The sequence below is a fragment of the Nerophis lumbriciformis genome, linkage group LG21 (assembly GCF_033978685.3).
Source record: "Nerophis lumbriciformis linkage group LG21, RoL_Nlum_v2.1, whole genome shotgun sequence".
Taxonomy (NCBI): domain Eukaryota; kingdom Metazoa; phylum Chordata; class Actinopteri; order Syngnathiformes; family Syngnathidae; genus Nerophis; species Nerophis lumbriciformis.
In genome coordinates, this window is record NC_084568.2 from 36,540,001 (window position 1) to 36,564,706 (window position 24,706).

General features: G+C 39.1%; 1 protein-coding gene across 4 annotated transcripts in view; it reads right to left on the minus strand.

The window, feature by feature from the left end:
- fhod3a (formin homology 2 domain containing 3a) overlaps window positions 1-24,706 on the minus strand; it is a 136,764-nt gene that overhangs the window by 109,280 nt on the left and 2,778 nt on the right. For all 4 annotated transcript variants that reach the window (XM_061982411.2, XM_072915598.1, XM_061982413.2 and 1 more), the window contains one exon: window positions 11,717-11,826. In XM_061982411.2, the coding sequence (XP_061838395.2) occupies window positions 11,717-11,826 (110 nt within the window). The remainder of the gene's footprint in view (window positions 1-11,716; window positions 11,827-24,706) is intronic.

Here is a 24,706-nt window from a genome sequence, read left to right on the forward strand (position 1 = left end):
CATGCATGTTCCAAATAAACACAAACTCAACTCTATTCATTTGGACATCCTTGCTTGACCTAATCATACAGTTGATCATTTATATAGTGAAACGTGTATAATAAATTATAAAATACAAAAATGTTATTTACCGTATTTTTCGGACTATAAGTGGCAGTTTTTTTCATAGTTTGGCCGGGGGTGCGATTTATACTCCGGAGCGACTTATGTGTGAAATTATTAAGGCATTAGCGTAAAATATCAAATAATAATATTATTGATCTCATTCACGTAAGAGACTAGACGTATAAGATTTCATGGGATTTAGCGATTAGGAGTGACAGATTGTATAGCATGTTCTATATGTTATAGTTAATTGAATGACTCTTACCATAATATGTTACGTTAACATACCAGTTGGTTATATATGCCTCATATAACCTACACTTATTCAGCCTGTTGTTCACTATTCTTGATTCATTTTAAATTGCCTTTCAAATGTCTATTCTTGCTGTTGGCTTTTATCAAATACATTTCCCCAAAAAATGCCACTTATACTCCAGTGCGACTTATATGTTTTTTTCCTTCTTTATTATGCATTTTCGGCCGAAGCGACTTATACTCCGAAAAATACGGTAGTGTACTTGGTCCTTCAATGCTCATGTACATTTCTGCATTCCCTGGATTCATAAACATGCGAAGATGCTGGGGGTGCACAAATTCCTATTGGGGGCACAGCTCGACGTAAAAGTGTCTTCAGACTCCATTTAGCATGATAGCTAGCTGTTAGTCCTGCTCATGAGACAGCATGTTTTGCTAGCATCCACATCTGCCCCCGTTTAATAACAGCGGTGCATCTTTAACGCGCGCCTAAGACTCCACAGAAGTGAAACGAATCGGAAATTTTCTCATGCCGCCCGGCGAGGAGGTCATGGAGGTCTGTGCCCATACACAATGGCCTCTGGTGTGGGCGGGAGCCGCTTCACGGGACTTCCAGACGAGCCGCTGCTGCTTATCTGCCGCCGCGGGTCGTGGGAGTGCATCATTTGATATGCATGATGATCACACTCATTTAATTTTGGCAGCACCAATCGTAACCCTGATTAAAATTCAATTATTTGTGCAACCATATTATTTAGTCTGAATGATGTGTGACGCATGCTTCTTTCTAACTCTGGCATTTGGAAATTACCTTACTTTTTGGCAGAATCCAACCTGTAAAGCGCACAGAGCACCAAGGTTCAACTTTATTGTCCCCGCGGGGACAATAAACATGTAAACACTGGTGATGTAGTGAATGTGATTGGACAATTGCTATTTTGACACTGCGACAACAACATTCATCCAACAAGCTTGTAAAGACACATCCATCCTCAAACCTGTGTGTTGTCGTCAGCACCAACCCAACCCACTGCATGACTCAATCCCTTCTGTCACTTTGTCGTGACCTTCGCAACGAAAGACACGCACACTCACACACACTCTTGCATTTTTCACCTTCTTGAGACGTTCGAAAAATGCCATACCTACTTAGGCCCACCTTTCCATATTATATAAAGATGTCTATTTACAACATTAATAATATATACATACTATGCAAATATACAAAAGCTTGTGGTGAAAAATTAGTTGGAATTTCACAAGATAATGGTCACAATTTCACAAGAAAAATTTGAATTTTGGCATTATAATAAATGTCGTAATTTTACTCAACCCAAGTCAAAATGTTACAAGAAAAACTGAACATTTGTGCAATATTATGATAAAGGTTGGAATTTTACTCAATAACAGTCGCAATTTTACAGGAAAAGATTAACATTTTGGCAATTTTATGAAAAGAGTCGTCATTTTACTCGAAAGTCACAATTTGATAAGAAAACTGTAAAATGTTGGCAATATTATCATAATAATCTGAATTTTACTCGGCAAAATTATGGCAAAGGTCATTATTTTACTCAAAAAATGTCACTATTTTACAAGAACAAAAAAATTGGAAATATTGTGATAAGTCAGAATTTTATATGACAAATGTCACCATTTTGCATGAAAAAGTAATTTTAAGAGAAATTATTGCAATATTACAGAAACAATATGAGAAATTGTTCCCAATTTTATAAGAAAAAAGTTGACTCATTGTGAGAAAAAGACTGCTTTTAGTAAAAAAAATTTTGGGAATTTTTTTGTTTGTAATTGATTTTTAATCTTCATTATTTACTTCCAGTTATTACTGTATGTCTCTATATACTTATTTATTTTATTCGTTTTATTAATTTTCGCCAAAGGGGGCGCATTTCAATTTCTTACACGCACGTTATTTCATATGTCGACCAGGGGGGGGGAGCACTTTTAAAACCGTCATTTTGATAAATCCCTCCTTTTTGGGACCACCCTAATGTTGATAGATTTCACCACCAGGGGTGCAAATGAGACATTCTCTATTAGATGCAATGGTTTTCCGTTTATCGGGATCATGATTTATGTCCTACTTGTTCACCGGACCTCATGTGGAAGGTACTTTTCCTTGTTGATGTCTCAAGAAGGGTAGACACACACACACACACACACACACACACACACACACACACACACACACACACACACACACACACACACACACACACACACACACACAGAGAGAGAGAGAGACAAATCCAAACCAACCAGTTGCTCCAGATGGCAGCCACTTAAGAAACCCACGCCTTGATTCACGTGTCTGTCATCTCGACGCAAAGCACACACACACACAAACATGCACACGTACAAAGCGGGGACGTGACATAAGCTTTGTGGGTCCTGTATCGCTTGTCACACTAAAGAGACCCGCGTACCGCAAATCTGTGCAAACACTCCGACTACGTTTCCGTGCACTGAATTAGTCTGACTTCTCAAATAGTTCGGCTTGAAATAAGCATTCTGCAAGCAATGGAAACACCTTAATCTGATCCGGTTTGGCTTTTGAAAAGTCGAATTAACACACCTGGAATATGCCACTGAAAACCAGCCTTTGTATAAACAGCCAAATAGCACAGACTTTTTGAGAGATCTCCCGAATCCGCCCATAATCACGTGATAAGGAAGTAATAAAGCGAACCACAAAAACATGTATACTGTCCTTCCAGAGGAGAAGATCAATCACTTTATTTAACAGGAACATCATTCCTAGCGAGCGTGTCACACAAACAGTCCTCCGAAATTTCCAAATCCCCATTTCGCTGCCCGGGATATGCCTAAATTATTCTTTAATTCCGGACCTCCAGAATCAGCATGTTCTCATGTATTTGTGTCAACAAGATGAAATGAAGTCACAAGTTCACTTAATGTCCGTCAACACCCATTAGGAGCTTTCAAAGTGTCAAATTCAAGCCGCCCTGAAGACGGAGTATTTTATTTTGAAAGTAAACCGGATACTTTAGTTTGTGTTTGTGCAGGACTTCCTGTCCAACACTTGCAGTTTTTAGCGAAATTAAACGGATTTCTTGATTCGTTAGCAGTGGAATGCGGAACAGCAACAGCAATAGATGATATATGTCTATTACCGCTTCTATGTTAGCTACCGCTCTTTGTTTATCATGTAGATTTTATGCAGGATATGCTGCCCTTTTTTTCCTTTTTGCTACAGCTGTTACATATACTGTAATATTGTACACGGTATTTGGGATTTGTTATATATTGTATATATTATATAAAAATATAATATATCAGTATATATAATATGTAAATATTACATATGTTATATTTTATATTGCTACTATGGTACATTTTTAGTCTACTTTATACCTTTTGTTTTCGCCCTCTTTTTGTGTCCTTGTGTGCATTATCTAAGGCTGAAACGACGCGTCGACATAGTCTACGTCATCGGTTACGTAAATACGTCGACGCCGTTTTTGTGCGTCGGCGCGTCGCATATTTACGTCACACTACTGTCATGGCGGAGTGCAAAGCAGACGATGAGAGCGAGGGGAAAAAAGCACGCCAAAAGTCGTCAAAAGTGTGGGAGTATTTCAATAAACGGCCTAATAATGTTGTTGTATGCACACTGTGTCGAGCGGAAATGGCCTATCATAGCAGCACAACGGCTATGAACGAACATTTGAAAAGAAAACACCCGACAGCGTTCTTGCCATCACCATCAACTAGTCAATCGTCCGCGTGCGTATACGTTGTCATCATTACACAAAAACATGAATGTGTCATTTGTATCTGCGTTGTAAATTCATAAACTAAAGCACCGTTTCGCTCTGAGAGGCGCGTTTGGCGTGCCTGTTCAGTGTTTACAAAGACGCGCTCCTCTTTAACGCTGTGGAGAGGCGGCGGCGGCGAGCGAGCGGCGAGGCGGGGCGCGCCGGGAGCGATGCCGCAATCGCGCACCTGGGCACGATCATCCAATCTCCTCTCGCTGAAGAAAAGGGGAGCAGCAGAGAGAGAGGGAAGAGAGACTGGAAGGAGCCAAAGTGAAGCTGACGTGGAGCGAGAGAGGAGGAGAGCCAGAGACAGGGGACGACGAGCGAGCGAGGAAGAGGAGCCGAAAAGCGAGGAAAGAAAGAGAAAAGAGTTGGAAGAGAAAAGACTTTGTGTAAAATTAAAAGATTGTAAACCTGACAAAGCCGTCTGGCGTTCAGTCTGTCAGTCCTGAAAGAACCCCACGGCACAAGACGTGTCACAAACGCTAACGTTAATTAGTTGTGCAAATACCTTTTACAACATTAACAGTTACATATACTATGTACAAACGAACAATTAACTTTCACTTTAATCATACTATCATTGTTGTGTTATTAAGCAAAATAAGCAATACTTTTACTTTTGTTGAAATGTTTACACTGTACACTTTTTTGTATTGGATGTTTAGCTTTATTTTTGCACATTTTAGCAAATAAGCAATACTTTTACTTTTGTTGAAATGTTTACACTGTTACAGAATATTTCCGTTTTGCACTTTTTTGTATTGGATGTTTATCTTTATTTTTGCACATTTTAAAGCAAAATAAGCAATACTTTTACTTTTGAAATGCTTATACTATTGCAGAATATTAAGATTTGCACTGGATGTTTACTTTTATATTTGCACATTAAAAAGCAAATAAGCTACTTTTAATTTTGTTAAATGTTAAAAGTTTTAAATGTTTACATTGTTACAGAATATTTTGTCATGTTGTTGTCAATGTTGACTGAGTGGCCATACTTTTTTTTTTGGAAATAAAAGCCATGCCTTTTGAAAAAACTGGCCTACATTTATTTTTTCCTCTTCATTTTAAATTAAAAAAATAATCGGTAAAAGGAAAAGTAATCTATAGATTAATCGAAAAAATAATCGATAGATTAACCGATTAATCGAAAAAAATAATCTATAGATTAATCGATAGAAAAATAATCGTTAGCTGCAGCCCTAGCATTATCCTTTCTATCCTTTGTAACTGAGCTACTGTGTGGAACAATTTCCCTTGTGGATCAATAAAGTTTGTCTAAGTCTAAGTCTATGTCGGGGACGTTCCACGAGCGGTGGAAATTGACACTTTGACTTGAGTAACAACGGAAAGAGTCCGCCGGCACCAGAAATGTGGAGTTAGAAATGCGCAAATACCTCAATATCCCAATTAGAAACTGGTAACAGAAACACCCATATTTCCAAAAACCTCTCAAATATCGCTAAAACATTTTTATGCTCTCATGAGGTGGTTTTTCAGACGTTTCGGTTTTGAAATGTGTCGCAAAAGCATGATGGACACACTTCTTTCGCATTTAAAGGGCACCTAAACACCGAACCAGCGGGGCAACGAGCAGGAAAACTAGGGCAAGTCTTGGTCTCGCTTCCAATTGGGGCCGTTTTGGAGGTCTCTTATCTGCAATGGAGGCCAACTCGCAGGCTCGGAAAAACCCTCATGTCTGAACAATGGCCTCTGAATCCATAATCCGTTTGTGAATACATGGTTCACAATTTTCTCTAAAATAAATCCCTTATTTGTAGCGGCTGCCATACGTAAGGACGATCACCCGATGCCTTCGTCTTCTAGTGACAACCACGGCTTCATTCGGACTCCAGAACAGATACAAGTGAGATGGAAGAGAAGCGTACACAAACCTCATCACAGTGCATTTGTGCACTCCAAACTGGTTAGCAACAACTCTGTATTCCGGCAATTTGGTACACAACAATAGCAACCCTGATCTAAAGCAGTGTCAGGGCACAATCAGTCTTTTCCATCAATCCACACAACTTATTGAATGAACTTCGAGACATTCGACAGTTTTCTTTACTAACTCTGTCTGAAAATCCCTTCAAAACAACTCTCTCCTTCCAGTCTTGGCTTCGATCCAGCATCCAACCCAGCAAGTCCGGGACCTTCACAGTAGTAGTATCAGGTTAATGCCACAATCTCGGAAATATTTTACACCAGCATAGTCATTAGAAACGTCATATTTCTGCCAATGTTTTGATGTGATGTCATAGGTCAACCAGAAAAGCAAATAAGTGCCCCTCATAGGGATGATGTTCGAAATCGGTTCTCCCGATTGTTCGATAAGAAAAGAACCGATTCCATGGATTCGAATCCCTTTTTGAGAAACGGTTCCCGTTATCGAAGCCACTATAGTAAAGAAAAATATTTGGTTCTTTATTCAAATCCCTGGGAACATGAAATGTCGTAGCTCAGTCATTCGGCGGCAGATACAGAAGCAGCAACAACAATGGACCGGAAAAAACGCTCCAAGGCATGGCTTCACTTTACTAAGAAATTCGACGAGGAAACGGCTATCTGCAATTATTGCCAGTCTTCGCTTTCCTGTAAAGGGAGCAGCGCAACAAACATGTTGAAACACGTTCAGGCCGTACATAACCTGAAAGTTAGAGAAACGTGTCGCGTCTTCGACACGTGGAGAAGCAGCGACAGAGACGACAAAACACGCCCCTCTTCCTCTGCTTCAACCTGCAGTCCCAGTGATAGTGCTGGTGAGTAACTAACGTTAACTGTTGCTGGTTCATTTCCATATCTGCTCACTTGTAGCCTTTAGGCTAAAATAACGTTACCGAATATATCAGTCAGGACTGCAGTAATGTTAGCTAGACTAACGTTACCTAAGCATAGTCAGTGGCTAACAGTAACGTTAACGTTAGCCTTTATGTATGTGCCTGATAACGTTAATGGTATCTTGTAGCACCACTCCAGAGTTTACAGGTCTGTATAATAAACTAGTGCTTGCAAGATGTGAATTAAGATAATGTTAACGTTATCCTATTCCAGATGACGACATTCATGACAGCCAGAGTGACCAGGGCAGTGTTTGCTCTGTCGCACAGAGCGTTAACCCATTTACCATGGCGAGGTACAACCATTTACCATGGCGAGGTATAACCATTTACCATGGCGAGGTACAACGCAGAGCGCAGCAAGATGAGTGAGGAGGAGACTAACAACATTACTCGCAAGCTAACAAGAATGAATGGTGAAAAATCTCCTCCCCTTCAACTTGGTGAACACAGACGAATACAAGTAGGTTAATAATTGTATTTAGCTGACATGTAATGGAGCAAATAGTAAACACCATTACACTGAGATTTGTTTCAAATGTAAAGTGCTGTACAATGCAAATGAATGCAGGAATTTCCCTGCATGTATCTTTCTTAGGTGGCCCACTTAAAAGGCCACTAACAGTCAACATTTATTTTATTTTATTTTTTGGGTAACAACAGTCAATATTTACTTATTTTACTTTTTTCTTAAAAAATAAAAGTGAGCTTTCGTTAAACCAAGTATTATGTTTTTTTCCATACACAACAACCTATCTGGATTCGATTAGAGAATCGATAAGGAATTGGTTCGATAAGAGGATTCAATAATGGCATCATCCCTAGCCTGTGAACCATAATCCATCCATCCATCCATTTTCTTCCGCTTATCCGAGGTCGGGTCCCGGGGGCAGCAGCCTAAGCAGGGAAGCCCAGACTTCCCTCTCCCCAGCCACTTCGTCCAGCTCCTCCCGGGGGATTCCGAGGCGTTCCCAGGCCAGCCAGGAGACATAGTCTTCCCAACGTGTCCTGGGTCTTCCCCGTGGCCTCCTACCGATCGGACGTGCCCTAAACACCTCCCTAGGGAGGCAATCGGGTGGCATCCTGACCAGATGCCCGAACCACCTCATCTGGCTCCTCTCGATGTGGAGGAGCAGCGGCTTTACTTTGAGCTCCCCCCGGATGACAGAGCTTCTCACCCTATCTCTAAGGGAGAGCCCCACCACCCGGCGGAGGAAACTCATTTCGGCCGCTTGTACCCGTGATTTTGTCCTTTCGGTCATAACCCAAAGCTCATGACCATAGGTGAGGATGGGAACGTAGATCGACCGGTAAATTGAGAGCTTTGCCTTCCGGCTCAGCTCCTTCTTCACCACAACGGATCGATACAGCGTCCGCATTACTGAAGATGCCGCGCCGATCCGCCTGTCGATCTCACCATCCACTCTTCCCTCACTCGTGAACAAGACTCCGAGGTACTTGAACTCCTCCACTTGGGACAAGATCTCCTCCCCAACCCGGAGATGGCACTCCACCCTTTTCCGGGCGAGAACCATGGACTCGGACTTGGAGGTGCTGATTCTCATCCCAGTCGCTTCACACTCTGCTGCGAACCGATCCAGCGAGAGCTGAAGATCCTGGCCAGATGAAGCCATCAGGACCACATCATGTTGAAAAAGCAGAGACCTAATCCTGCAGCCACCAAACCAGATCCCCTCAACGCCTTGACTGCGCCTAGAAATTCTGTCCATAAAAGTTATGAAGAGAATGTGTGACAAAGGGCAGCCTTGGCGGAGTCCAACCCTCACCGGAAACGTGTTCGACTTACTGCCGGCAATGCGGACCAAGCTCTGACACTGATCATACCATATATATCATTTGATGAACCATAATCATCAAATGATATCAGTCCATGTGTTGTGGCCAACATGCTTTAGAAGATATGTTGGCGTACATGTAATACAGATATCCTCCAAGTTGTATCATCATTAGACTAGTTAGTTGCTAATTCCGCCTGTGCCCCTGTGGAGACATTTTGCTTGATGTTTTCAACCAATCTCTATCAAACTTTGCAGACATGTGTTTGACACTCGTACAAAAGGTGCGTACTTGGGTTGTACTGTATACCGGTATTAGTATAGTACCGCGATACTAATGGATAGAGATGTCCGATGATATCGGCCTGCCAATATTATCGGCCGATAAATGCGTTAAAATGTAATATCGGAAATTATCGGTATCATTTTTTTTTTTATCGGTGTTGTTTTTTTTTGTAATTGTTTTTTTTATTAAATCAACATAAAAAACACAAGATACACTTACAATTAGTGCACAAACCCAAAAAACCTTCCTCCCCCATTTACACTCATTCACACAAAAGGGTTGTTTCTTTCTGTTATTAATATTGTGGTTCCTACATTATATATCAATATATATCAATACAGTCTGCAAGGGATACAGTCCGTAAGCACACATGATTGTGCGTGCTGCTGGTCCACTAATAGTACTAACCTTTAACACTTCACTTTACTAATTTTCATTAATTACTAGTTTCTATGTAACTGTTTTTATATTGTTTTACTTTCTTTTTTATTCAAGAAAATGTTTTTAATTTATTTATCTTATTTTATAATTAAAAAAAAAAAAGACCTTATCTTCACCATACCTGGTTGTTCAAATTAGGCATAATAATGTGTTGATTCCACGACTGTATATATGGGTTGATATCGGTAATTAAAGAGTTGGACAATATCGGATATCGGCAAAAAGCCATTATCGTACATCCCTACTAATGGATCATTTTCAGTACTATACGGCCTCTGAAACGTACCGGTACCGCACCCACCCGCGCCCGCGTCGTCGTCATATCATGACATTGCTGGTTTTACAAAAAGAGGAGTATGTTCGGCAGCGCCCACACACACAGTACTTGCAAGCAGACACAGTGTGTAGACAGAAAAGGGAGAATGGACGCATTTTGGTGTAAAGATAAAGGTGAAGTTATAACACTGAAACACCCTCAGGAAGAGGTACTTTAAGACTAGCTAGCTAGCGGCTATCTGCCGTCAGCAGTGTTTAAGCTACTTCTAAATCACTAATCCTGGTCTCCATGGCAACTAATTAAGTACGTTTTTTACAAGTAACATTATCACTGCAGGACGAGGAATAGTTAAACATGCTTCACTACACACCGTAGCTCACCGGCATTATAATGTAAACAAACGCCATTAGTGGATCTACACCTGACATCCACTGTAATGATACCAAGTACAGGCACGTATCTCGTCGATACTACTATATTTACGTCGATATTTTTTGGCATCACAACATCTTCTTTCGTTTTTTTTTTAAATTCATATTATGTGTATAAAGTCAGTAAATATGTCCCTGGACCCATGAGGACTTTAAATATGACCAATGTATGATCCTGGAACTACTTGGTATCGGATTGATACCTAAATGTGTGGTATCATCCAAAATTAATGTAAAGTATCAAACAAGAGAAGAATAAGTGATTATTACATTTTAACAGAAGTGTAGATAGAACATGTTAAAAGAGAAAGTAAGCAGATATTAACAGTAAATGAACAAGTAGATTAATAATTAATTTTTACAGTTTGTCCCTCATAATGTGTACAAAATAATAGGTGTATAAATGACACAATATGTTACTGCATACGTCAGCAGACTAATTAGGAGCCTTTGTTTGTTTATTTACTACTAAAAGACAAGATGTCTATTTTATTTAAGGACTAAATCTATGGTCATGAGCTTTGGGTTATGACCGAAAGGACAAGATCACGGGTACAAGCGGCCGAAATGAGTTTCCTCCGCCGGGTGGCGGGGCTCTCCCTTAGAGATAGGGTGAGAAGCTCTGCCATCCGGGGGGAGCTCAAAGTAAAGCCGCTGCTCCTCCACATTGAGAGGAGCCAGATGAGGTGGTTCGGGCATCTGGTCAGGATGCCACCCGAACGCCTCCCTAGGGAGGTGTTTAGGGCACGTCCGACCGGTAGGAGGCCGCGGGGAAGACCCAGGACACGTTGGGAAGACTATGTCTCCCGGCTGGCCTGGGAACGCCTCGGGGTCCCACAGGAAGAGCTGGACGAAGTGGCTGGGGAGAGGGAAGTCTGGGCTTCCTTGCTTAGGCTGCTGCCCCCGCGACCCGACCTCGGATAAGCGGAAGAAGATGGATGGATGGAATAAATTACAATAATAAACATATGTTTATGTACCCTAACATTTTTTGTTCAAATAAAGCCAATAATGCTATTTTTTTGTGGTCCCCTTTATTTAGAAAAGTACAGAAAAATATCGAAAAGTATCAGAAAGTATCGAAAAGTATCAAAATAATTTTGATACCGGTATTGGTATCAGGACAACACCAGTGAGTACCAAATTTTGTGGCGATTCGGCTAAACATCGTCAAGTTACAGTGGTAGATTTTTATAGAGCACATTGAGCTGCGTGCGATATTTTCAAGTCAATCCGACAGTACGGGGGTAACAGCGCCACCATGTGGTGTGTGAGTCAGAAATATGAGTCAGGCAAACTAAACTAGCAATGGTGAAAGGAGCTTCTTCATACTTTCCATGAACGGCAGAGAAATCCTTATGAACCTGCTTAGGATTCTTTCCTATGCTATAAGAATGTGGGAAATGTGAGTTTTTAAGGGAGATGTATTGCATGGTGTCAATGGATGACAGGTGTTTGGTAGACATGGAGAGGCCGCCTCACCCTGTGTCATCCTGCTGGAAGCCCTCCAGCTCGTCCCTCTGCTCGGCCAGAGAAGACTCCAGGTCCAGGTAGGTGCCATTGGGGGAAAGCTGGAGTGCACAGTCGTCGAGCTGAGGAACAGAACAAAGAGGATTGTTTTTAAGACTTCTATAAAGTGAGAATAGTCTCTACAGCACAGGTGTCAAACCGAAGGCCCGTGGGCCACATCATTCTAATGTGGTGTGCCATAGGTTGTGAGTTCAAACCCCGGCCGAGTCATACCAAATACTATAAAAATGGGAGCCATTACCTCCCTGCTTGGCACTCAGCATCATGGGTTGGAATTGGAGGTTAAATCACCAAAAATGATTCCCGGGCGCGGCCACCGCTGCTGCTCACTGCTCCCCTCCCAGGGGGTGATCGAGGGTAATGAGAATAATTTCGCCACACCTAGTGTGTGTGACAATCATTGGTATTTTAATATCATTTTATTGTGCTGCGCCATATCATTTTATTCTGTACGGCCACATTTTATCGTGGCTCACCACATCATTTTATTGTGGGCCGCCACATAATTTGAATTTGGCCCGTCCCATAAATTTAAAGTGGCACGCCACATAATTCTAAAGTGTCCCGCCACATCATTTAAAGCGGTCCGGCATTTCATTTTATAATGGCCCGCTACATTATTTTATTGGGTCCGCCACATTATTTAAAATGGCCCTCCACATAATTTTAAAGTCGCCCTCCACATCATTTTAAAGTGGCCCGGCACATATTTTGCGTGTCTAGCCACAATTTTTATTGTGGCCTGCCGAATCATTGTGGCCCACCACATCATTTTACTGTGGATTATCATTTTATTTTAAGGTGGCCCGTCCCAAAATGTTACCGTGACACGCTACATTATTTCATTGGTTCCGCCACCTCATTTAAAATGGCCCTCCACATAATTTTAAAGTGTCCCTCCACGTCATTTTAAAATGGACCTCCACATCCTTTTAAAGTGGCCCGCCACTTCTTTTGCGTGTCCAGCCACATTTTTTAAAGTCACCTGCCGAATCATTTTTTGTGGCCCACCACATAATTTTTCCCGTGGATTATCATTTTATTTTAATATGGCCCATCCCAAAATGTTACCGTGGGACGCTACATTGTTTTATTGGGTACGCCACATTATTTAAAATGGCCCTCCACATAATTTTAAAGTGGCCCGCCACATATTTTGCGTGTCCAGCCACAATTTTTAAAGTTGCCTGCCGAATCATTTTTTTGTGGCCCACCACATCATTTTACTGTGAATTATCATTTTATTTTAAGGTGGCCCGTCCCAAAATGTTACAGTGGCACGCTACATTATTTCATTGGGTCCGCCACATCATTTAAAATGGACCTCCACATAATTTTAAAGTGTCCCTCCACGTCATTTTAAAATGGACCTCCACATCCTTTTAAACTGGCCCGCCACATCTTTTGCGTGTCCAGCCACATTTTTTAAAGTCGCCTGCCGAATCATTTTTTGTGGCCCACCACATAATTTTTCCCGAGGATTATCATTTTATTTTAATATGGCCCATCCCAAAATGTTACCGTGGGACGCTACATTATTTTATTGGGTACGCCACGTCATTTAAAATGGCCCTCCACATAATTTTAAAGTGGCCCGCCACATATTTTGCGTGTCCAGCCACAATTTTTAAAGTTGCCTGCCGAATCATTTTTTTGTGGCCCACCACATCATTTTACTGTGAATTATCATTTTATTTTAAGGTCGTCTGTCCCAAAATGTTACAGTGGCACGCTACATTATTTCATTGGGTCCGCCACATCATTTAAAATGGCCCTCCACATAATTTTAAAGTGTCCCTCCACATCATTTTAAAATGGACCTCCACATCATTTTAAAGTGGCCCGCCACATCTTTTGCGTGTCCAGACACATTTTTTTAAATCGCATTCCGAATCATTTTTTGTGGCCCACCACATAATTTTTCCCGTGGATTATCATTTTATTTTAACGTGGCCCGTCCCAAAATGTTACCGTGGCACGCTACATTATTTTATTGGGTCCGCCACGTCATTTAAAATGGCCCTCCACATAATTCTAACTTGGCCCGCCACATATTTTGCGTGTCCAGCCACAATTTTTAAAGTTGCCTGCCGAATAATTTTTCGTGGCCCACCACATCATTTTACTGTCGATTATCACTTTATTTTAAGGTGGACCATCCCTAAATTTTACCGTGGCACGCTACATTATTTTATTATTTATTTAAAATGGCCCTCCACATAATTTTAAAGTGGCCCCGTGCCTTTTTTTATGTTCATCAAAAATAAACTTAAACAATATCTGCTTGACTTTCAATTTCAAAGCAAGTTATCCATCGACCTGTAAAAACCTTTACAAGTTGTGTAACAGGGCTACTATACGTTTATATTCATATATCTTACATGTGGCCCTCTGAGTGCAGCCATGTGGCCCTCTGAGTGCAGCCATGTGGCCCTCAATACAAATGAGTTTGACAGGGAAATGTTGCTCATCTTTTGCGTGCTGTGGACCGACAACCCCCTTAAAAAGTTAGGTCTCCACTATGTTTCACACCCTTGTTTGAGCTTGTAAAGTGAAAGAACTTTCCATCTGGGGGGTTTCAGCATGAGCGCAAACAATGGGAGGGCCCTTTGTGATGTGGCTCTGCTCTAAAACGCCAGAGAATTAACGTGTGCGGGGGGTTGCCAATAAAGGCGCTAGGACTTCAAAGTTAAACACGAGTGTTTAGGGTATACGTTGAATTTAACTTGTCGCTAAAAAAACCCCACCGACGGCGCCCGGCATCTGCTATTGCTCGGCGCAAGGTAACACTGCAGAACATTGTGCGTCAGAGTCGCTCCATTACATTGTCGTAACTCGATACCCTGCGGAGTTGGAGACCAGGTGCATGAGAATATATCTGTACACCACTGGCATTGATGTTTATGAGCACGCTCACACGGACTGCAGATAGCAGGTGCTCCGAGCTGGCCTGGAAGAGACTTTAAAAAGTCTTGAATCCGGATCAAAATCGAACGACTTGCTCCTAATTCCATTTCTGACGTTTCCTGAAAGTTTAACCAAAATCCACTCGTAGCTTTTTGAGCTAAGTTGCTAACTAACCCAAGATAAAAAAAAAATGATGGATTAAAAATAGAAAAATTGATAATTAGTAACCGAAGGATGAATTAAATTGTAAAGTTCATGCATTTTTCTTGTAGCAAGAGGGTTCACTCTTTGCGGAATGTAATAAACAGAGTGAACCCTCTTGTCGGTCATCCACTGCCCGCCAAACGCGAGAAAAATGCATCGTCTCCCTAACTTTGGAGACAAGACACCACTTCACAGGAGACAGATTTGTAGAAAGAAAAACTACAAATCAGGCTTCACGACACATCTTAAAATAATTGATGTTTATGAGCACGCTCACCCGGACTTCAGATAGCAGGTGCTCAGAGCTGACCTCCAAGAGACTTTAAAAAGCCTGGAATCTGGATCAAAATCGAACGACTTGTTCCTTATTCCATTTCTGACGTTTCCTGAAAGTTTAACCAAAATCCGTTGCTAACTAACCCAAGATTTAAAAGAAAGAATTATGGATTCAAAATAGAAAAATGGATAATTAGTCACCGAAGGATGTATTAAATTGTAAAGTTCATGCATTTTTCTTGTAGCAAGAGGGTTCACTCTTTGCGGAATGTAATAAACAGAGTGAACCCTCTTGTCGGTCATCCACTGCCCGCCAAACGCGAGAAAAATGCATCGTCTCCCTAACTTTGGAGACGAGAGACCACTTCAGAGGAGACAGATTTGTAGAAAGAAAACTATAAATCAGGCTTCACGACACATCTTAAAATAATTGATGTTTATGAGCACGCTCACACGGACTTCAGATAGCAGGTGCTCCGAGCTGGCCTCCAAGAGACTTTAAAAAGCCTTGAATCCGGATCAAAATCGAACGACTTGTTCCTTATTCCATTTCTGACGTTTCCTGAAAGTTTAACCAAAGTCCGTTGCTAACTAACCCAAGATCTAAAAAAAAAAAAAAAAGGATTAAAAATAGAAAAATTGATAATTAGTAACCGAAGGATGAATTAAATTGTAAAGTTCATGCATTTTTCTTGTAGCAAGAGGGTTCACTCTTTGCGGAATGTAATAAACGGAGTGAACCCTCTTGTCGGTCATCCACTGCCCACCAAACGCGAGAAAAACGCATCATCTCCCTAACTTTGGAGACAAGACACCACTTCACAGGAGACAGATTTGTAGAAAGAAAAACGACAAATCAGGCTTCACGACACATCTTAAAATAAAGTCAGTCGGCCAGTTTGATCATTCTGCTTTACTTCCTATGACAATAACGTTGAATAATGAACTTTTGCCACGGTGTCAATCAAGTCCCGGCATTAAAAAACAAGTTTGAATCCAAACTGAAATGCTAACAGTTAGCATACTAGCCAGGTAGCATCAAGTAACAACATATATGAAAAGCTGGCATACTAACATGTTAGTGTTAGCATGTTAAAAAGTTAGCATGCATGAAATAAGAATATGCTGTAACAAAATTTGACTGAGGCATGTAGGCAAAAAACAAGTAGAATAGAATCTGTTTATGATCATGGTTAACTAAAACGTAGGTAGCATCCATCAGTGCATCGCAAATAGAAATACAAAACATGTAAAATAGTCATAAATAAATTAAATACATTGTACGTTACTGCATTGCACAGATTGTTGTTTTAAGGGTCAGTATTTTTAATGCAAGAACAGAAACATTTGGTAGCGTCCGTGTTCAGAATCGCACAATTTTTCGAGAAATTCAAACTGGTTCACAGCAGTAGGGGAAACTGTTTTATAAGATAGCAGGTTAAGAAGTAAGAAATGTTTGGCTCAGAGGTTGGCAAATCTGCTAAAAAGCTAGCATGCTAACAGTTAGCATGCGTCAGGTCAACAAATATTTGGCTCAGAGGTGTAAACCAGCAGACATTAGCCAAAAAGCTAACATGCTAATGTAATGGTGCCTTTCATTTGTATTGTGAATTTGTAATTTCCGAGTTTGAAATGTTTTGAAACGGTCGAGAAATTGGCAAATAAATGCGACTGAAAAGCAGGAAATCCGGGGAAATAAAAAAATAAAAAAATTTGTCCTGGAAAATTTATAATTCCTGGTAGTGAGCAAGACACTTCACCCTTGCTCCTGATGGGTGCTGGTTAGCGCCTTGCATGGCAGCTCCCTCCATCAGTGTGTGAATGTGTGTGTGAATGGGTAAATGTGGAAGTAGTGTCAAAGCGCTTTGAGTACCTTGAAGGTAGAAAAGCGCTATACAAGTACAACCCATTTATCATTTATTTATCATTTAGTGTGGGACTTTTATGAGAATAAAGAAATGGATGAATGAGGTGAATAAGATTATATTTTATATATTATTATTATATTATATTTATTTCCCAGGGCAAATGTAGCTCGTCTCTGTTTTGAAATGAACCGTGAGTCAGAAGCGTTGAGTTAGCATCTCGCACCTGTGTGCTATCACCGGCTTTGACCCGCAATGGTCCCGGGTGTGTGCTGCCAAACGCCCCCGCGTCATCACCACACTCTCGGACCAGGATCACGAGTCCTGCTCTCCGGTCTTTCCCTTCCCTGCTGCACTTGGAAACAGAGACCAGCAGTCGGGCGGACATAAATATAAATATAAATATAACCTGGCTATATTTATCGGAGCAGGCGGAGGCGAGGTGTGTCCCGATGGGCCTGGGAGTTGAATGGAGACTGGGATTGTCAAGTCACAGATTATTCCAGAACAGCTGAGGTTCTCATTACTGCTTTTCTCATCCAACCGTTTTAATCTGAGCCAAATCCTAATCCAACAACTGGGGGGGGGGGGGCGTTCCAGAACACGGGAGAGTAAATGATTAAAACTACGTGAGATTAAAAAGGAATTTGTTGTGGTGTTTCCTTGTTATTGTCAGGTTGTTTACCTGATGCCAGTAATTATGAGGCCGCGACGCTTAGTCATAATTCTCACATAACTCATAACATAAGCATGTTGTCATACTCGTTCATTTGCAACATGACAACATGTTTACTCAATTTGTTTGTGTGATTAAAAAGTCCTCTCACATTTGATCCTAAAAACAAATACATAAATATACACTGTGTGTGTGTGTATAATATATATATATATATATATATATATATATATATGTGTACACACACATATATGTACATATATATACGTACACACACATATATGTACATATATATACACACACACATGTATATACATACATATATATATACACATACATATATATATATATATATATATATATATATATATATATACATACATACACACACACACACGTGTGTATGTATATACATGTAATATATACACACACACACACACACACACACACACACACACATATATACACACGTGTGTATGTATATACATATAATATATACACACACAAATATATATATATATATATATATATATATATATATTTGTGTGTGTATATATTATATGTATATACATACACACATGTATGTATATATATATATATATATATATATATATATAGATATATATATATATATACACATACACACATGTATGTATATATATGTATGTATGTATATATATATATACATACATGTGTGTATGTATATACATATAATATATACACACACACAAATATATATACACACACACATATATGTAGCTGAGATAGGCTCCAGCGCCCCCCGCGACCCCAAAGGGAATAAGCCGTAGAAAATGGATGGATGGATATTTGTGTGTGTATATAATATATATATATATATATATATATATATATATATATATATATATATATATATATATATATATATATATATGTATATATATTCTTCAAATAAATAAAAAATATCGGGATGTCAGAAATTTGGAGTTCCCCGTCGGAAAATTCAACTGAAACGCCCCACGAGGTCAGATTTTCTACTTTGAAAGGACTCACCAGCCCCGACCAAGTTAATAATAAAATTAAAAAAAATTTTTTATATATATATATATATATATATATATATATATATAGTTTTATTTTTTTTAATTTTATTTTAAGATTGAGTATTTCAAATACAAGAACAGAAACATTTGGCAGCGTCCCATTTCAGAATTAAAACAATTTTTTTTTAGAAAAGTTTAAACCGGTTCAAACGATCGGGGAAAAAACTGTTTTCAAAATATGCGTGGAGTAAGTAATATTTGGCTCGGAGTTGTATGTATGCCTGCAAAATTTGCTAAAAAACTAACATGCTAACATTTAGCATGCGTCGGGTCAACTAATATTTGACTCCAAAGTGTACACCACCAAAAATTGGCTAAAAAGCTACCATGCTAATAAAATGGTGTATTCAATTTGTACTGGGATGTCAGAATTTAAAAGTTCCGAGCCGAGGTCAGATTTCCTACTCGGAAAGTCGGAGAGTCCTCACCACCTCCGACCCAGTTAATAAACACAAATATATACAGTAGGAAGGGCATTCGTATGGCCCCATTCGTCACGATTTACCTGACACATGAAACGTGACAAAACTATCCACTTTAGCCGCCAGATGGCAGTAGAGTGTTGAATATCTGCAAATGTGTTTTATTTGCTATTCCAACTTTGACCACAGCGCTTTCCGTCATTTTCAGCAGCCCGCATTGCAAAATGATTAACCCCACTGGCCCCCCCTCTTCCTCTCACGCGAGATCCATTCAGGAATGGGGCCATATGAATCTTTCCCTGCTGTAATAAATAAATAAATATATATATATATATAATTTTTTTTTACTTTTTAAGTACAATGACAATAAAGTTTGCACTTTGTGAGATTTACTGTTGGGGCTTTTAATCACGTCCTGCCCCACTGCCCCACTTCAAAATAACTTTCTTGTGCCCAATCCGGCCCCTCGTCGTTAATCGGCACGTCTTTCTTCACTTCCATTCCGCAAATACCTCATATTCTTTTAATAGTCGCTTCCTGTATCTCCTTGAATCCTCCAATCTGTCCAAACAGCATCACCTCCAACTCGCTTTTTTTGCCCCCTTTCTCATTTCTCCATCATTGAAAAAACTGCTTAGACAAGCAAAAAAGTACAGTAATAACCCGACACCAATCCTGAGGGTCTCCCTTTCCAGGAGCGACTGCAAGGGTCCCAGAACCACCAAGAAGCGAGTATTCCTTACACTCTTTTAATCAGCCTCTAGCCCAAGTGGAGAGCAGGGAGAAAAATGGGAGTAATTATTTCCATGTTGGGATAACACAAAGCTGGCTTGTGTTCTCCGCCCCCCCCCGGACCCCCCTTTTGTGACTTGGAGGATGACTCTTTCAAAACAATCAGCTGCTCTCGTGAGGCACAACTTGTCTTCTGTCAAGTTCAACGTAAATCTTTAATTTAGTAGGTGCTAATTAAATGGAGGGCGTTGGCATGTGACGTGATGAAACTAACATTATTCAGTAGTATGGACACATTTGTTTTTATAATAATTGTGTTATTTAAGCAGTGTTTTAAATAATTGTGTCATTGAAGTACTTTTTAAAATAATTGTGTCATTTAAGCAGTTTTCTTAAAATAATTGTATTATTTAAGCAGTTTTTTAAATAATTGTGTCATTTAGGACGTTTAAAAAAATAATTGTGTCATTTAAGCAGGTTTTTAAAAAAATAGTGTCATTTAAGTTGATTTTTTTAAAATAATTGTGTCATTTAAGCAGTTTAAAAAAAAAAATTGTCTCATTTAGTTGTTTTTTTTAAATAACTGTCATTTAAGCAGTATAAAACAAACAATTGTCATTTAAGTAGATTTAAAAAAAAATAATTGTGTCATTTAAGTAATGTTTTAATAATTGTGTCATTTAAGCAGTTTTTTTTTAAATTGTGTCATTTAGGTCGTTTTTAAAAAAAAAAGAATTGTGTCATTTAAGCAGTTTTTATTTGTGTCATTTAAGCAGTTTTTAATAATTGTGTCATTTAGTCAGTTTTTTAAATAATTGTATCATTTAAGCATTTTTAAAAATATTGTCATTTAATTTAATCTTGTCATTTAAGCAGTTATTCTAATCGAGTCATTTAGGCAGTTTTTTGAAAATTGTGTCATTTAAGCAGTTTTCAAATCGTGTCATTTAGGCAGTTTTAAGAAATCGTGTCATTTAGGCAGTTTTTAATAACTGTGTCATTTAAGCAGTTTTTTAATAATTGTGTAATTTAGGCAGTTTTTTACCATGATTTTTTTCAAATTGATTGTTGCAAATAAAAATTGTGATTCCTTCGAAAATCGAAAGGCCCCCATTTGTGTGTGTGTGTATATATATATATATATTATATACATACATACACATATATGTGCATATACATATAGTATATACTTTGTAGATATATATACACGCACACACAATTATAGCGTCTTAAAAGTGAGCATTCTTTTACTAAAATAGGGACTTTTGTGAAGCGATTATTCATGTTCACATTGTTCATTCTTATGGGGGACTTTGCTTCACTATACAAACTTTTCAATTTAGGAACCATGTTGAAGAAATTAAGGTTCCACTGTAACAGAAAATGAAGCAAACACTGCACTGTAGTACATAAAAGACAAAAGTTGGACTTAATTTAACATTTGTTTCGGCAAAATATGTCAAATATGCTTTAATAAACACGCAATATTTGCAGGACGAAATGGCGGGGGTGGGGGGGGGGGGGTCAGCACCACGGGACTGTACTATAACACTTCAACTTGGATACACATGAGAGTAGTCAGTGTGCAGCTTGCATGGACGGTAGTGTCGACTGACTACACTGAACATGGGTCAACACACATCCATTGTTGTCTGCAAAGACAAATGTGCCTCGCCTCACGTCAAGACGGCGCCTGGGGCCGCATGAGTGCTCTCGGGAGCTGCGGTTCACTGCGGAGAGCATCAATTACCAACATGCGCCGGGACATCGTGAAGCCCAGCGAAAACCCGGTGCGTACGGCGTGCAAGCTGCACACAGACTACTCTAAATCGCATCTGCCGCAAACCTTCCTCGTTTCCTCGCTGTGTTTGCGTGATGCGTTTGAGCGTGGCCAGGGCGGTGGGAAACAAAGATGGAGGACGGGAAGAGGTCAGGGAAGCCAAAGTGAGAAGAACAAAGTGTTGCAGGCATCCGGGCTCGGGCCGCAGGAATTCTGGGACTAGTGACCTATACTTTATGTGCAACCCAGCTGGCCATGCAAAGTCACAACATAATCATACAGTATAATAATACAGCAGGCCTAAGAATATCACTTTTTTTTTTTTTTTTTAATAACATTAGCTTTGCAATCTGACAGCAGGGGTGAAAAAGTGCAACTTTTCAGTTCCATCCCTATAATCTGAACAGCGCTCTCCTGTTGCTGTAGTGCGCAAATCGCACAACACGAGCCGTGGCTGCCATCTGTGCATGTCAAAGTTGTAATCATAAGCTTTCCTGTGCTTGCGGGCCATTTTTCATTTGTTTTGCGGCTTTTTAAATACGGAGCAACTCAAACTGGACCGGTCTGGAAAACCACTCTGCTGTCCAAAGTCAGTTTTTTTTATTTTATTTTTATTTTTTTGTCCTGTCCAGCTACTCAGGCAAATCATATTTTTGTTCTAGATGGTAGATGCCCATATCGGCTGTACACATTTACTCTACAAAAGAGAAGTGCGGGATACTTCTCTTGTTGCCTTATTTGTATTTGACTTTGTTAAATGGATTTATATTATTATTTCATGCAGCCGGACCGGAGCAGGAGGGGATAGAAAAAGGGGGAAATTGACATAGAGACAACAACAATAACAACAACAGAACAGCATCAGCAAATAGGATATGTACAAATATGATAGTGAAAGTCATAGCAAAGAAGCAGTTAGTGAAGGAAATATTCATTACACAGAAATGACGATGAGCATTATTACACTACAAATGGAGCAATACAAATACCAATAGAAATATCACTATTGATAATGAATAATAATAATTACCTCTATTATCAACAATACAGTTGTTCAAATGCAACAATACATATACGTCATGATAACTAGAGATACAAAAGAAAGCAGATAAAGAGGGGGAGAAAGAGAAGCGAACTGTATTAACCTTGTAGATTGTTATAGTAACAATAGGTTAAGCTTTGTCAGTGTGCCATGTGTTATACCCAGTTTACCCTAGGGCAACAACATTAATATATGTTTGATGAAACGTGATTATATGCATGAGTGTACGTATGTATATGTACTTGTATATGTACAGTATGTGTATCTGTATATGTACAGTATGTGTATATGTATGTTTGTACAGTGAATGTATATGTACAGTATGTGTAAAATTATGTTTGTACAGTGAATGTATATGTACATGTATGTTTGTACAGTGAATGTTTATGTACATGTATGTGTATATGTATGTTTGTACAGTGAATGTTTATGTACAGTATGTGTATATGAATGTTTGTACAGTGAATGTATATGTACAGTATGTGTATATGTATGTTTGTACAGTGAATGTATATGTACATGTATGTGTATATGTATGTTTGTACAGTGAATGTATATGTACAGTATGTGTATCTGTATGTTTGTACAGTGAATGTTTATGTACAGTATGTGTATCTGTAGGTTTGTACAGTGAATGTATATGTACAGTATGTGTATATGTATGTTTGTACAGTGAATGTATATGTACAGTATGTGTATATGTATGTTTGTACAGTGAATGTATATGTACATGTATGTGTATATGTATGTTTGTACAGTGAATGTATATGTACAGTATGTGTATATGTATGTTTGTACAGTGAATGTATATGTACAGTATGTGTATATGTATGTTTGTACAGTGAATGTATATGTACATGTATGTGTATATGTATGTTTGTAGTGAATGTATATGTACAGTACATGTATATTTGTACAGTGAATGTGCGTGTGGATGTACGTAATTGTAATTGCGTCATTTAAGCAGTTTTTTTTTTAAATAATTGTGTAATTTAAGTAGTTTAATTGTGTAATTTAGGCAGGTTTTTTTACAATGATTTAAAAAAAAAAAAAAGTATTGTATTTGTGTGTGTATGTGGGAGAGTACGTACCTATGTATGTGGGTAAGTACCAATGTGTGCGCGTATGTATGTATTAATGAATGAATATACGCATGTGTGTATATATGTATGCTTAATTGTGTCAGTGTAACTGTCTGTGCATCTCACTTTTTAACCGCCCCCCAAAAAATGTTTTATTTACCTTTTTCATTGAGCCAAAGTTAAAATATGAGAGGAGTTTCGATCTCTTTCTCCCCATTTGCACATGGCCATCATAAAGTGAGCGGGTTCGCGGCACACCTGAGTGTCAGACTATTTGTGAACAAGTTGACTGAGTGCAGAAAAAGGAGTCGCACTCATGACGTCTGCTGTGCACCTGTCACTGGGACATGCTCTGACTCACCATAAAGTGACTTAAAGGTTGAAGCTTTGTCCTGGGTATTGCTTTGAATGAATTGTCAAGCCAATGTAAGCCAAGAGTGAAAGTGACATGTTTGCAGTTTGCAGGTTGGGGGGGGGGCAATCACGTGTTGTCGCTTGTGCTCTCAAAATAGTCTTGAACGTGTGTTGGCTATTGAAGGTTGCAAAATAACCTCTGTGAGTCACAGTGGAACCTGTTCAAGCAAACTGTCCAAAAAAAAAAAAAAAAAAAAAAGGCACATTTAAATTTTCAAAAAAAATTTTTAATGGATATTTACGTTTTAAAAATGTAATCCATGAAAATATCTTATTGGCAGTATTTTCAGTACAACAATAAAAAATACAAATAAATATTAAAAACAGATAATTAACAAAAAAAAGATCACGAGCTAAGCAAAATGTCTAAATCAACAACCCAGCTATTTTATTTTTAACTTTTATTATATCCATTTATTTTGTTAAAAAGATCAATTTAAACAATTTATTAATACAATAT